At 32.3% G+C, this 13,432-nt stretch overlaps 1 protein-coding gene across 1 annotated transcript in view; it reads right to left on the bottom strand.

The window, feature by feature from the left end:
• Positions 1–6,932: 6,932 nt before the first annotated feature.
• LOC132174031 (ubiquitin-like-conjugating enzyme ATG10) overlaps positions 6,933–13,432 on the bottom strand; it is a 6,664-nt gene continuing 164 nt past the window's right edge. Inside the window, exons 2-6 of the mRNA XM_059585747.1 lie at positions 13,374–13,421; positions 13,206–13,289; positions 12,939–13,038; positions 8,735–8,832; positions 6,933–7,249 (exon numbers count right to left, since the gene is read on the bottom strand). Of these exons, the coding sequence (XP_059441730.1) occupies positions 7,052–7,249; positions 8,735–8,832; positions 12,939–13,038; positions 13,206–13,289; positions 13,374–13,421 (528 nt within the window). The 3' untranslated portion in view covers positions 6,933–7,051. The remainder of the gene's footprint in view (positions 7,250–8,734; positions 8,833–12,938; positions 13,039–13,205; positions 13,290–13,373; positions 13,422–13,432) is intronic.

Raw genomic sequence — 13,432 nt, 5'->3', positions numbered from 1 at the left:
TTCATTGATGTGATTATGAAAAAGCTAGCTTCTCATAATTTTTTTTTTTCCCCCCTTAAATTATGCTTTTCATAAAAGTTAAGAGGCTGAAATGGTAGGAAATGACATTTTTACCCAAACACTTTTTTTTTTTTTTTACGTGAAACACGTCTGCTTTTTTCTCAAATGAAAAAAAAATAATAATAAAAAAGGTTGCCAAACGGCAATCATTTAAAAGTAGACCTCAGTACTCACATGATGGGCCTCAGCTCCCTCGACCTCGAGACTCGAGAGCCGCCAAAAGCTACTGCTTTTCATATTTTAAAGATTATAAAATAAATTCTCAAATTACAGTTGTCAAAATTCTTAAGAAATAATCTAATAAATTGCTAAATGTTATTCTAATAATAAGTGAGAGGTATAGTCCTCAAATAATAGTTTAATTAGTTATAAATCACATCTTATAGAATAAAGGTCATTAGTTCGAATCATCCTCCCCATTTCTTAGTGTGCACAAATGCTCTATATTGTCTTAGTCTTATGTAGGTGTTTATTTTCTAAAAACCTAATGAGAAAAATAAGGGCTTTTTTTTTTGGCTTTTTAAAATAATAATTTTAACCTGCGACTAAGAGAACACTAAAACAACACCTAACATTTATCTTTTTTAACATACTTAATAGAGTTATTAGCGCCACGATTAACTCCTCTCTTGTTTCTTCTTTTAACCTCTAGGTATTCTCTCTCAAACACATAAAAAGAGCCGTTAATCTCTCTTCTAACTTTTAATGCTTCAAAGTAAAATGTTTGTTAATTTTACACACACATATGTATATATATATATATAGCACATTAACTATAACAATTTAGTTGTAAGATTTTGGAATTTTTTCCTACACTATAATTTACATGTGCTTTTGGTCAACATTGTATGTTCTTAAAAGAAGAAATTGTAAAATTAGTTAGCTTCATGTGGTATCAAAATGAACTCAAATATTTTAGAGATATGGAAAGAAAAAAAATTAATTTATGATAGTGTGATATGTTAGAGCCAACAAAATTGTGACACATGTCCTATTTAAGTCAGTGTCACACTAAAAAAATTTGTTAATTCAATTGACAAAATTTTACTCTAAAAATGGTAAATTATTTTTTTGACATATCTCAAGGACTTTTGAGTTTATTTTGATACCATTGAAAATTAATTATAAATCAGGTAAACTGTATAGACTAATTTTATATTTTTTTCCAACAAAAAAAAAAAAAAAAAATCTGGTTCAAGTGGACTATATATATATATATATATATATATATATATACTTGAGAACCAAATTGACATCGGTTATTCTTTGAACATGTCTAAGCTTTGATAACCATAACAAGTTATTTAGGGAGGAAGCTAATTCAGCTCTTGGTACCTCAAGGCGCCAGCTGGCTTCCACGAAGATAAAATTAGATTTTCTATTCTTCACGTATATCTATTTTACTTATTTAATAATATTAACTTAACTTCTTTTAAGTGATTTTTTTTCTTTTTTTCTAAGGAAAAACCTTTTATGGACCATCCTGATACACTTTTTTTACAGCTCCCAATTAATAACCGATACATAAGCAAAAACATAAAAGGTGCACAAAAATAACTTGGACCAAAATACACTAGATTTTAAGGTGATAAAATTCCTAAAGGATTAACCTTTCATATCTAAGTTTTAGTTTTGAATCCAAAAAATAATTTTTAGGCATTAGAAATGGGTTTTGAAGCATTAGAAACGGGGTTTGGAATATTAGAAATAGATTTTGAAGCATCCAGAGAGTCACAACGTCGCCGGGATCCAGGCCGCCGAAGCACCGCCACAAACCTGCTGTGGGTCTACGAGCCCACGGCTAGGTTGCTAGCCTGACCTAGCGTGGGTTTGGCCATGACCCACGCTGGGTCGCCGGTCAGACCCAGCTTGGGTCTTGGCCTGACCCAGCATAGATCTGGTCGTGACCCACACTAAGTCACTGGGTCAAGCCAGCGACTCAGCAGCTCTCTGGCGGTGCTCCGGTGGCCCGGATTCCAGCGGTGCCTCGTCAGCTACGGTTTTTTTTTTTTTTTTTTTGGTGTGATTGTTCTCATTTTCATTTTTTATATTTTTATCAAATTGATGATGTGTCACATGATAATTAAATGCTATAAAGTTGGTGTTTTAAGGATAGACCTGATAGTAGGGGTTCTTTTTCTTTTAGTATTTAAGAGTTATTGTTATAGGTTTGGCCTAAAGTCTATTAAATTAGGATTTTTGGTATTTAATAATGAGCTTTGCCCAAAAATTAGTCAATTTAGGGTTAAAGTTTATTTTACCATGTTTATTTAAATACTATTTGTACTCTTATGGAGATTACATTATGATTAAAGAAAAAATATATTTTCTTGGAAACATAATTGATCTTTTCTTCTTGGTAGTGAGACTCTACCAAAATTTCATTGTTGATCGGTAAGCCTTTGATCAACGTGGTTTATTTATCCTTTTATGTTATTATTTATCTATTTTCAGTTGTTCTCTTTTCGTCCTGCTTCATCTCCTTTATGACTTGAACTTACGATATGGTGTCTGACTCTGATACAAGATGATACAAATCTTTAATAAAAGTTATTCTTAAAAATGGACTTACAAAAAGAGTGTCCTAAAACTTATATACATACAGTTAAGATTAAACTTATATACATACGATCGTATAATCAAACACAAAGATCATAACAACTCACGTAACCAAAAGTTTCAAATAACTCGCTCACTTGCCCAAACAAATAAGAACACATAAAAGGAGTCTCTTTTGGCCTTGCATTCGCCCTAGTCTCCATTCTCCTCCATGATGGGAGGGTTGCTGTTTGGAAAAGATATAGACCACCATAGTAATGATTTGTAATCCGGACCAACAAACAAGTTGCTCCTAAGAACAAGAACCAAAAAAAGAAAAAAAATAGAATAGAAAAGATACTCCTAAGAACAAGAAAAAGGACACAAGCAACAGGAGGGTGGACCAATGAAATACCGAGAGAAGTAGAAAAGTATACGAGAAAAGCATACGAGAAAGGATCAGGATCCGCTTTCATTATTGAGTGAATTGGAAAATCTCCAACTTCCAATTCAGGCCATTCATGTTTATTCAATAGTCTATACGATATGATGACACGTGTCCCACTTAAATTAAATAATAAAATATTAATTAATTTTTAAAAGGTCAAAAACAGAAAAAGTTGATGGGCAGGTGGCGGGTCTCTGTAGGGGCTGTTTGGAATTTGGGCTTTGTTTGTTTTGTATAGGAAGAAAATAAGAATATTTGATATAAAAAGTAAAATATATATATATATATATATATATATATATTGTAGTTATTTTTTTATTTAAATAATAGTAAATGATGATTAATATGATATAAAAAATAAGATTGTTGAGAGTTAAATTTGAGATGAATAGTACGTTGCTTTTTTTTTTTTTTTATTGGCAAACAACCCCATTGGACCGTTATTGTTTAAATTTAATAGATGTGAAAAATATATATATATATATATATATATATATATATTTGATATGAAAATATAAAAAGAAAAAAAAAATTATTTTGTAATAATTTTTTTTTATTTAAATAGTAATAAAACATAATTACTGTAAGAATATTTAATAGTTGAATTTACCAAACAAGCCAATAATGGCAGTGTCAAATTCCAAGTTTTTTTTTTTTTTTTTTGCTCTGCAGTCCACGCCCAGTCTCCCTGGCATGACCTGCAAAATGGCAGCTTTTTTTAATTTAACATTTTGCCATTCAATTTAACGTGCCAAACAATTCTTCTTTATTTTTATTTTTTTTAAAGAAAAAAAAAGTTAACCTCTTTTTAAAATTATTGTCAAACAATTTTCTTTATTTTTCAATAAAAGAAATAAAAAATTCAAAACTCATTTTTACTTTATATTCTATCAATTACTTCTTATTTCTATTAAAAAAGCAAATCTTTGTATTCGGAAAGCAAGTTTTATTTTAAGATGATTTTATAGACATACAACTTTTGACAGTTATAATGTATAAATTAATATAAAATTAAATTTACGACTTGTCTTTTTTTTCTTGAGTCTAAGACTTGCCTGTTTTTATTTTTATTTTGTCTACTTTTACTTTACATAAACGTGCACACATATAGAGAGACTATATGTATTTACATGCTTATCTATAAGTTGGGATCCAAAAAAAAAAAAAAAAAAACCATAGTTCCTATACACTAAAGAAATATGACAAAAGATATTTTGATTTCAATAATTGTTATATGAATAATGTTATTTACTGAACTATTATATGACTATCATATAATTTAATGATGTTAGCTCTTTGAACTTGCACTTGTAAAAAAAAAAAAAAATACTAATTTTCAGTGTAACGTTTGTATGACAGTCTACTATCTATATATATATATATATATATATACTGTAACACCTCAAAAAGTTAGTCACACATTAAAAAAATGAATTGTTTACATTCAGTAAATTATAGAGGTGTTAGAATTAGCATACTCTCTAGTTCATTTGAACTAGAGAATATTTAGTTAATTATATTAGATGAGTATTTTGTCTAATCAAAAAGTGAAAAGACAAAAATATCCTTCAAATATAACTAACTGGATACTTTTTAATTTATTTGAACCAGAGATAATCATGTTCCGAGGTGTAATGGGTGTTAAGTTTTACATTGATTATTTATAAGTAATTATAAAAAGCTCAAATTGTAACTTAATTACATATAGATAAATTACACTTTTATTCCTCAAACTATCAACCAATTTGTAATTTGATCTCTAAAACTCAAACCTATAAACTACCAAAATGTTTGGGCACGATATTGGTGCTCTGGCTCTAAGTCAAGTCTTGGCCTTAATTTCTTGTATGTTTTACTTAGTTTTATTATCTCCATCTTCTCAACCTTCCGTATACTTCTTGATTAGGACCCATTCAATTATTTGTTAATTTGCATGGCTTTTCTATTACTTGTACCTCAAGGCTCCGTTTTGATTGCTTGGAAATGAGATAAAACACAAATTGCCATTGAATTTGAATAAATCTCCAAAAAGATATGCTCTACTGATTTGGATTTGTTGTCCAGGTTCTTGGAAAGATCATTAAGGTTGTAGAGAATTTTGATTTCTCTAGCAAAGGCTGCCTTAAGTTTGTTTTATGTATATGTTATTAAAGAGAAATAGTAGAAATTGTATTTTTATTCTATAATGCTGATGTGAAAAAGTAAAAGACTGATTCAAAGGTTGGTTGGGACTATCACGTTAATATTGTGAGATAATTGTGAAATAAAAATGTGGTTTTTAATAATACTCTTATTTAAAACCTTGCTAAGGTTGTAAAAGTGGACAAGGCTTTCACTCTATTTCATTTTAAATGGAAACGAGCCATTTCACAATCAATAGTTTATTTTGTTTTATTGAACTGGGTATATGATGTCACATTATTTAAAAATTTTAAATAATGTGACCATATATTTACCACATGGCTTTATATACACCTTTGAATTGAATGAAACAAAATAAATTATCATACATAAAATGACTCTTAGTGTGACTTTTCGTGGACCGATTGCCGCAAATTATCATGATGATACAAATTTCTCTTTAAAACTTGTTTGGGATTGCATTAGAGAAAGTAAAAAAAAATACTTTTAATGCTTAAAAAACTATGCCAAGCAAAAATTTGTCATGTCTAGAAAAAACAATTTAACTACTTATTTGACTTTTTTACTCTAAAAATGACCAAAACTCTTTTTTTTTTTAAAAAAAAAAAAAAAAAAAAAAAAAAAAACTGAAATTTTCAACACAATCCCAAACTTACTTTTACCCCCATATGATTTCACTATCTCTAACGGTCTGGAAAATTGATTCAATAGCATTTCTAAAGTGGTGGCCCCATAAGCACCAAAATAAAGGGTTGGCATATTAAATGGGATTCTAGTTCCGAAAACTGCCCACTACTACTTCTTAACTTCCCATTAAGACAAGAACCCATAAGGCCATTTGACTCAAGCAAGCCATAAAGTCTACTTACAAAGCATACTTTAACTCCCACCTACTAAATACATTAGCTATTAGAAAAATGCCAAGAGTACTAAATCTTTTAGTGATGGAGGCTTACTAAACTTATGCGTAGACTGTGTAGTCCATTCATTGGAGAAAAATAAAACAATTAATTAAAAGAAATGTAACAAGTACCAATGATTGAGTTACATAGCACATTTTATCCCCCAACTTAGTGAATTCCGTGTATATTTACACAGTACATGGTTGTGGTGTTTGTTCTTCTTAAGGCACCCAATAGGTGACAACGTTTGTTTTTATGCCACAGCTTGTCTGTTTAAGAAACACAATGCTTACAAACATGGTTGTATTTGTAACTAAAGTGAAAGAATTTTATATCGTGTTGTGACTAAAAGTACTGATAAAGGCTATCAATGGTGGTAGTTCAGTGATCTCAAGGAATTCTCAAAGTGGTTAGGCATGTACTAGGATGAGAATGCCTACAGTTTTCACCATCTAAGCTTTCTCCTGTATAGCTTTTAATGGACAGGTGTTACTATGGTCACACCCAGATAGAATAGCTACAATTGATTTTCCAAGACCCACATTCACTTGTAACCACCCATGTAAGTAATTCAACTGTCTCCATCGTGCACTTTCTAATCTAACCCTATTTGCCTTTGTTTTGAGCACCATGAATAATCCATTTTGCTATCACCAAGTGCAAGAAATGGTGCATGTCTTCATTACTGAGCACGTTCTCATGCCTTAGATCTAGCAAACTACACCTATTTCTTTTATTTGTTTGTTTCTTTATAACATGCAATTTTTAGGGACTTTTTTTGAGAAAATCCTATCCATTAACTGGCTCCTCTCATGATCCCGCAATTTCATCCACTAAAAAACTAAAATTAATACCTTTTCTATTTCATCATAAAGGGGGTTTCCAGCATGTTCATTTAGTAGAATGTAGAAAAAAGAAATCATGTGCAGATATTATCAAAGAAACTGTTATCAACAAGCCATTATTGCTGATTCAGCATTTCAAGAGGAATTCTAAGACCAACCACTTGCCCAACGACTGAGAGCCATGAAAGCAGATAGAGTTCAACTGTCACTCCATTTTTAGCCACAGAAACATCAACATGGAAAAGCAGCTTCATCCACTCACTTGTCCCACATGGATGTAATTTGAACCATGGCCTGTTCAAGTATGGATGCTCCTAAATTGAGAAAGTCAATGTTGTCAAAGTTTTCTCACCGCTTTAAGTCAACACCAAAGGTATAAATAGTAAATTCTTCATGAAACATAAAGCTCTCACATGTAAAGTTGACAAGCGATGATTCAACATCTGCTTTGCATACAAAAGCTAAGCATAGAAAACTACACATGCAAGATGAATACAAGGTTCTTCACAAGATGCTTCAGTCTAATGATTCATTAAACATAATTTGACTGCAAGAACCATATTTACAAGAAGATACGACAGTAGTTTGGTTTCACTGCGAACAACTAAGTTGATGTACAATATGATTACTACCAGAAGACTTGTCCTGATTCCTCAGAATATCAGGGATTTGATCTGAGAAATGGGAGATTCTATGGAATAGATGCACAAAATCTAAGTAAAACAGAAGCACCATAACCAGGACAAAAAAATCTCAAGGTTGATGTTCATATTTTAGAAGCCTTATATATTTCATTACATAGGCATTCATTTACAGTTATTTCACCTTATAAAATGTACTCGCACTCATCCCTACATTGCAGAGTGTCCACTGCTACAAATCATCCATGTACAACATATATATATTGCCTCATCATGACCAAAACTCTTTCCTTCCACAAATATAAGAAAATCCCCACCATCACCTTCACAACTTCGCCACCAATGTTCATGGCCCTAGTCATGACTACCACAACCATGGCCACTGCCACCACCCTCAAACCCCTCCCAACAACTGTAAGAAAAAAAAAAAAAAGAAGACAATGGTAGGGCCCCAAATCTAAAGATCAAAACTAATCTAACCCAAGCTTGTTTTGGTTTAATTTATCTTTGGCTTTTTTTGACGATCAAATAGATTCCAGTTTCACTTAGAAACCAACCAAATTTGATTCAGTTTCAGATTTATCCCAAACTTTATCCAAACTGAACCGTACACTCCTATAGTCCTATTTGTTTTTTTTTTTGATAAGATACACTCCTATAGTCCTATTTGTATGGTAGGAGAAACCTATATTACGTGTCAACATTAATATGTCATATAGATTATGCCGCTCAATGAACCAGCATAAGTACCTTTATCCATGCAAAACACAAAGCAGCAAATGTACAGACCTATGTCATATATGCCTATGGCATATTTTATGTAATATATAAGTGAGCACAAAAGTGGCATTCAATGTCACCTTGAGATCTACCAAAAAGCTTAGGCTAATTTTCTAATAATAAATAGGTTAGATCATGCTCTATTCTTGGGAAAGGTAAAAGCTTGTACCACCAGGTGCCCCCACAACCTTTAATAGAGATTGCGGGACAATTTGATTTAAGTTTCATAATATCCATTGAGAAAAATATAACAGCAGTTCTGTGTCTTAATCCAAATTATAAAAAGCACATACATTACTATCACTTATGATCATAATAATCATAACAGAAACCCAAAAAGAACACTAAATTAAGAGAAAATTGAAATAAAAAACATACCTCCTGGGTTATGAACATCCATTTTGAATCCAACAATGCTTTCGCAGAGTGAGCAGGAAGGTCTTTTTCGATTTCATTAAACCCTAAAGGTTCTCCATCTATATAATTGAACAACATCAGTGCTTTGTTGGAACTTATTAACACCATTGTAGATATAGATGTTAAAAATGCTTGCATTTCGTATAACCAGTATAGAACAACTTCACAATCAGACTAGATCAAAATGTAGTATATTTTAGCTATACTTTAACCACACAATGGTAGATCTATCAAGATCAAAGTTAGATAGCAAGTCAGAAGTCAGACCTCAACTTCCAACATATTCACATACATAGATTTTGGTGGCCTCTCTCTCTCTCTCTCTCTCTGTGCAACTCACACACTCAAGAAGCATGCCTCCCAAGGAGGAGCAATTAAAGACATATGTTACCTCGCACTGAATCAAATGAATAGGTTTCTGTCCAGATAATGGCAGGATTGTGTTTAGAATCCTATGTTTGCTCGTAAACTTGGGACAAACAATTAATCATCTTTCACTTCAATGTTTCATCACTAGAGAGTTAGAAGTGTTCTCATTATGGGAATGGAAATATTGGACTTTTAATAGTGTTGAGCATAGGATGTTGTTCCTTAAATTTTCAGTTTTGAGAGGATTGTATGATTAGATGTCTGCTGTTGGCAATGTGTCTTCTCCTTTTCTTCATTTGCTTGATTGTATGAATTTCGTATTGTAATTCATTAGAGAAATTTCTTGTTCTTTTTGCCCCCTACTTCCTAGGTGGCTTCTCTTGCATACTTGTGTACATGGGGGCGCCTTACGCTTTTAATGAAATTTTGATTAATTAAAAAAAAAAATCATTAGGGGATTATCGTATAAACTTCCTGTGTAAATGAGAGAGAGAGAGAGAGAGAGAGAGAACTTGAAAAAAGACAGGCTCACAATTCTCCACTAGATGGGTCTGAACCATCACTAAACCAGTTATATTATGATTGAATCTTCATGAAGAAAATGACAGTTTATTTCATTCATTAAAACACTCAATAGCCTATATTCATTTAATTGAGATAAAGGTTTAATTGAGTTGAGTAGATTAATAACCTCCTTCAGTGGTTCAAACCTCTATGCAATACATCAAATGATGGAAGCAAGTCCAGTCAAACCTTTTTTTTTTTTTTGATGAATGAGTAACTTTTCATTATCTACGTATCTCTGTACAAAGAAAGCTTTAGCAAAACTAAAGCAACTTTAGCTTATATACAAACCAACCCAGAGGACCAACAAAAAACAAGGCTCAAAGAGAAAACCAGAAACTATGCAAAAATAAAAAATAAAAAATCACACCAGAACCCCATGTAAACCCCAAGCATTACAAAGAATAACATTGCCTTCAGTTTTCTAAGTCCAGTCAAACCATTTTTTTTTTATATAAGTAATCAAAATTTATTAAGAGCGAAAGTGTGCAACCCAAGTACACATGAAGTATAGAAAGAAACACCTAACTAGAAAAAGACAAAAGATCGAGAAACAAGAAAGTCCACTAAAACTAAAACAATGTAAAGTTTATTTCCAGCATGGCAAGGATTCACATAAGGAGAAGAGTTCATCTTCAAGTTTAAATTTTCAATTCATGCAAAATTCAATTTACATGCTCACATAAATATAAAAGTGGATGAAGGCAGCAAAATGCCTCTCTTTCTTCCCCTCTAACTTGGATTTCCAAGATTCCATAATAGTTAGAAATGCAGGTGGAGAATTCGAAGTAATCCTTGTCATCCATACATACTTATTTCACAACTTGTTGCTGCCTGATGGCTAGGTGTTGCATTATTTCAATGGTTCAAAGTTAGTTTTAATCATGACAAATGAACAACATGAGAATTAATAACAGGAATTTTTTTTGAAATAAAATCAGAAAAATGGGGAAAAAAAAAAAAAGGCTGATCATCACCTAAGAATTCGGAGCATGAATTTTCAATTCCCAGGCTTTGAAAATGTTCAACCATAAATTTGACTAGCATCCAAAGATGTTCTAAGAAACATCCTTGGCCCCTAAAATAAAATAAAACAAATAAACCAAGCCAACAACTTTCTAACGCAAATAATAAGACTCAATACTTGCTAATGTAGCCTACGGAGGGTGCCGATTAGGCCCCACATCAAAATTGACCATATTTCTGAAGAATTTTGATCTTAAATCCTGCTCTTAAGGCAGCTTCTTTCTCCCTGCAACATAACTTTACTAGTGCAGCACAACAAAAAGAGATGGCGAACTTTGAACCAGAAGAAGAAAGAGGAGATGATGGAGCTAATAGTGATGATTAGCAACTATCTCAAGCACTCTGGCAAGTACTATCAACTTAAAAGGATGAAGAAGACTGGAAACAAAATAGCATATTTCAAACATGTGTAAGATGCAAGAGTCAGCTAGTACTATGGTCATTGATGAGAGCAGCTGAACCAATGTTGCGCCAGAGGATGCTAAGGGTTTAAAAACTTAACACATGCTAATCCTTACAAGGTTGCTTGGGTAACCAACACAAATTTAAATATCTATAAGAGATGTTTGCTTACCTATCTGATTTGCAAATTCATAGATACAGTGCAATGCGATGTTTTTCCTCCAATGGTGTGCTCGCTAGGCCAACCACGGTTATTTGATAAAAAGAGTATAGCACTATGGCTTAGATAATACATATTTCTTTCCCAGCAGCCTATTTTGAAATTTTTGCCTAGAAGAATCCCAAATTAGCATAATGGGGTAGTTGAAGACTTAGCTAGTAATTATGAGCAAAGTATTTCATTTTTTAAATGAAAGTTTCCCAGAATTACTTCAAATAGGAGCTAGTTACTAATGATGATAGTACTTTGCTTTGAAGGAACTTATGGGTGAAGAAAGTCAGTTACTTCTCCCTGGCAGCTGCTGTCCATTAAATTCCTCGGATCTAATGAGCTGTCCTACTTACTTTTCAATGAAATGTGAGTAATTCCTTAAGAAGTAACCTTGGCTACAAAAGGATGTTACTTGAACTCTTTTGGCAGTGATTCAATAAATTGAAAGTTGAGTTGTTTTATTTTTTACTTTGGAATCCCTTCCCTCCTTCGTCTCTTCCTATCTAATCTTCTTTCTCAATTCTCTTTCTTGTTGATGTTCTCAGCAGTTCTTTCCTTCTTTCCTGCTGCAATTCTTAGAAATCTAATCTCTTTTTTCTCACATAATTGATCCCAAACAAAAATATGATTTTTTCCCCTCTTTATATCCCACCTATGATTCTATTTCTCTTTTCTAACCTTCGCCACTCAACCTTCCTGTCAAGACAATCTTAGAAACAATTAATTAAATGATGTCCTGCATCATTCTGTATCCACATTTTTTCTTTTCTTTTAAATATAAAAAAAATAACTTATCACAAAAGGAAGACATCAAAAAGTGATCTAAGGAAGAGGCATTTAAAGCATTCCCTGAAAACTCCTTATGGATCAACCAAGAATAGAGAACCAAAAAGTGAACACACAATAAACTTGCAAATAACCACCAGCAAACTCATTGATTGAAATAACAAATCTGGCCAATCTAACTAATGTGGATGCATTTCAATCATTTATAGAAGTATGTCGAGTTAAAACAAACTATACTGTGCTTCTTAAAAAGAGAAAAATTGAAAGACGGGATGCACATTATGTCAATGAAAACAAGAAATAAAACACAACAAAATCCTATTACCATACATGTTTTTTTTTTTTATAAGTAAAAATGTATATATCAAAAAATCCAAAAGGGCGCAACACAAATACACAAGGGGTATAAGTGCCTAGAAGCACCCAAGAAAAACCCTAAGCTCAAGGAGCACCCACAAGAGGCCGAAATAGACCCAACCAAAGCCCAAACATAAGCTCACATACTTACCATACATGTTATGTGGTACTAATGACCAAATTTATGAAGGTGCTTGTTTGTGGAAAAAATTCTCTATGTACTTAACATTATCAAAGACATAATTGGTTTCTGTCGAACATATATAAGACTATGCAAGCATTTCTTGTATCAGACTGTCATTTGTGTGTGCGTCATCCATACATAGACATATATATGCAAATATATCATACTGTTGTGTGTGTATCTATGCATGCATGTGCGTGTGTGTGTGTGTGTACATATATACTCTGCATTCTGTTTATGATCTGATTAGATAGAGATGAACATACCACCGTAGTAAGCACGAAAAAATAGCACTGGAACTCTGTATGAAGCACTATATATTATATGGAGATCATAGTAAGGTACTTTGCTGCAATTGCTCTGGACCTTGCAATAAGAGCAAGATCTGATCAATGTAGTAAAAGAGACAAGAATCAACAGGTAACAGAAAAACATGCAACTTTCATGAGCGATATCTATGTGTCCTTTAATACACTTCAAGATTGATATCAAACAAAGGAATCAGAGACAAGGATATCAGTTAAAAGACATACTAAGGTGGCAATATCAATGAGCTCCTCTTTCTCGGAGCAACTTGTCTCTTCTTTCTGAGGGCAACTTAGTTCATCATGTTCTTCCTGTGCATAGCAACTATAATAATGCTAAGATCAATCGACCAATTAAATAGCTAGAACTGCTTCATTATAACATCAAGGACAAACCTCAATTGACCTGAGAATTATGTTCTCCAATGATAAGTATCCTTCCACCTAAGAGCGAG

Source organism: Corylus avellana, chromosome ca1 (assembly GCF_901000735.1).
Source record: "Corylus avellana chromosome ca1, CavTom2PMs-1.0".
Taxonomy (NCBI): domain Eukaryota; kingdom Viridiplantae; phylum Streptophyta; class Magnoliopsida; order Fagales; family Betulaceae; genus Corylus; species Corylus avellana.
Note: the sequence above shows the minus strand (reverse complement) of the source record. Positions and strands in the feature narration are given on the sequence as shown.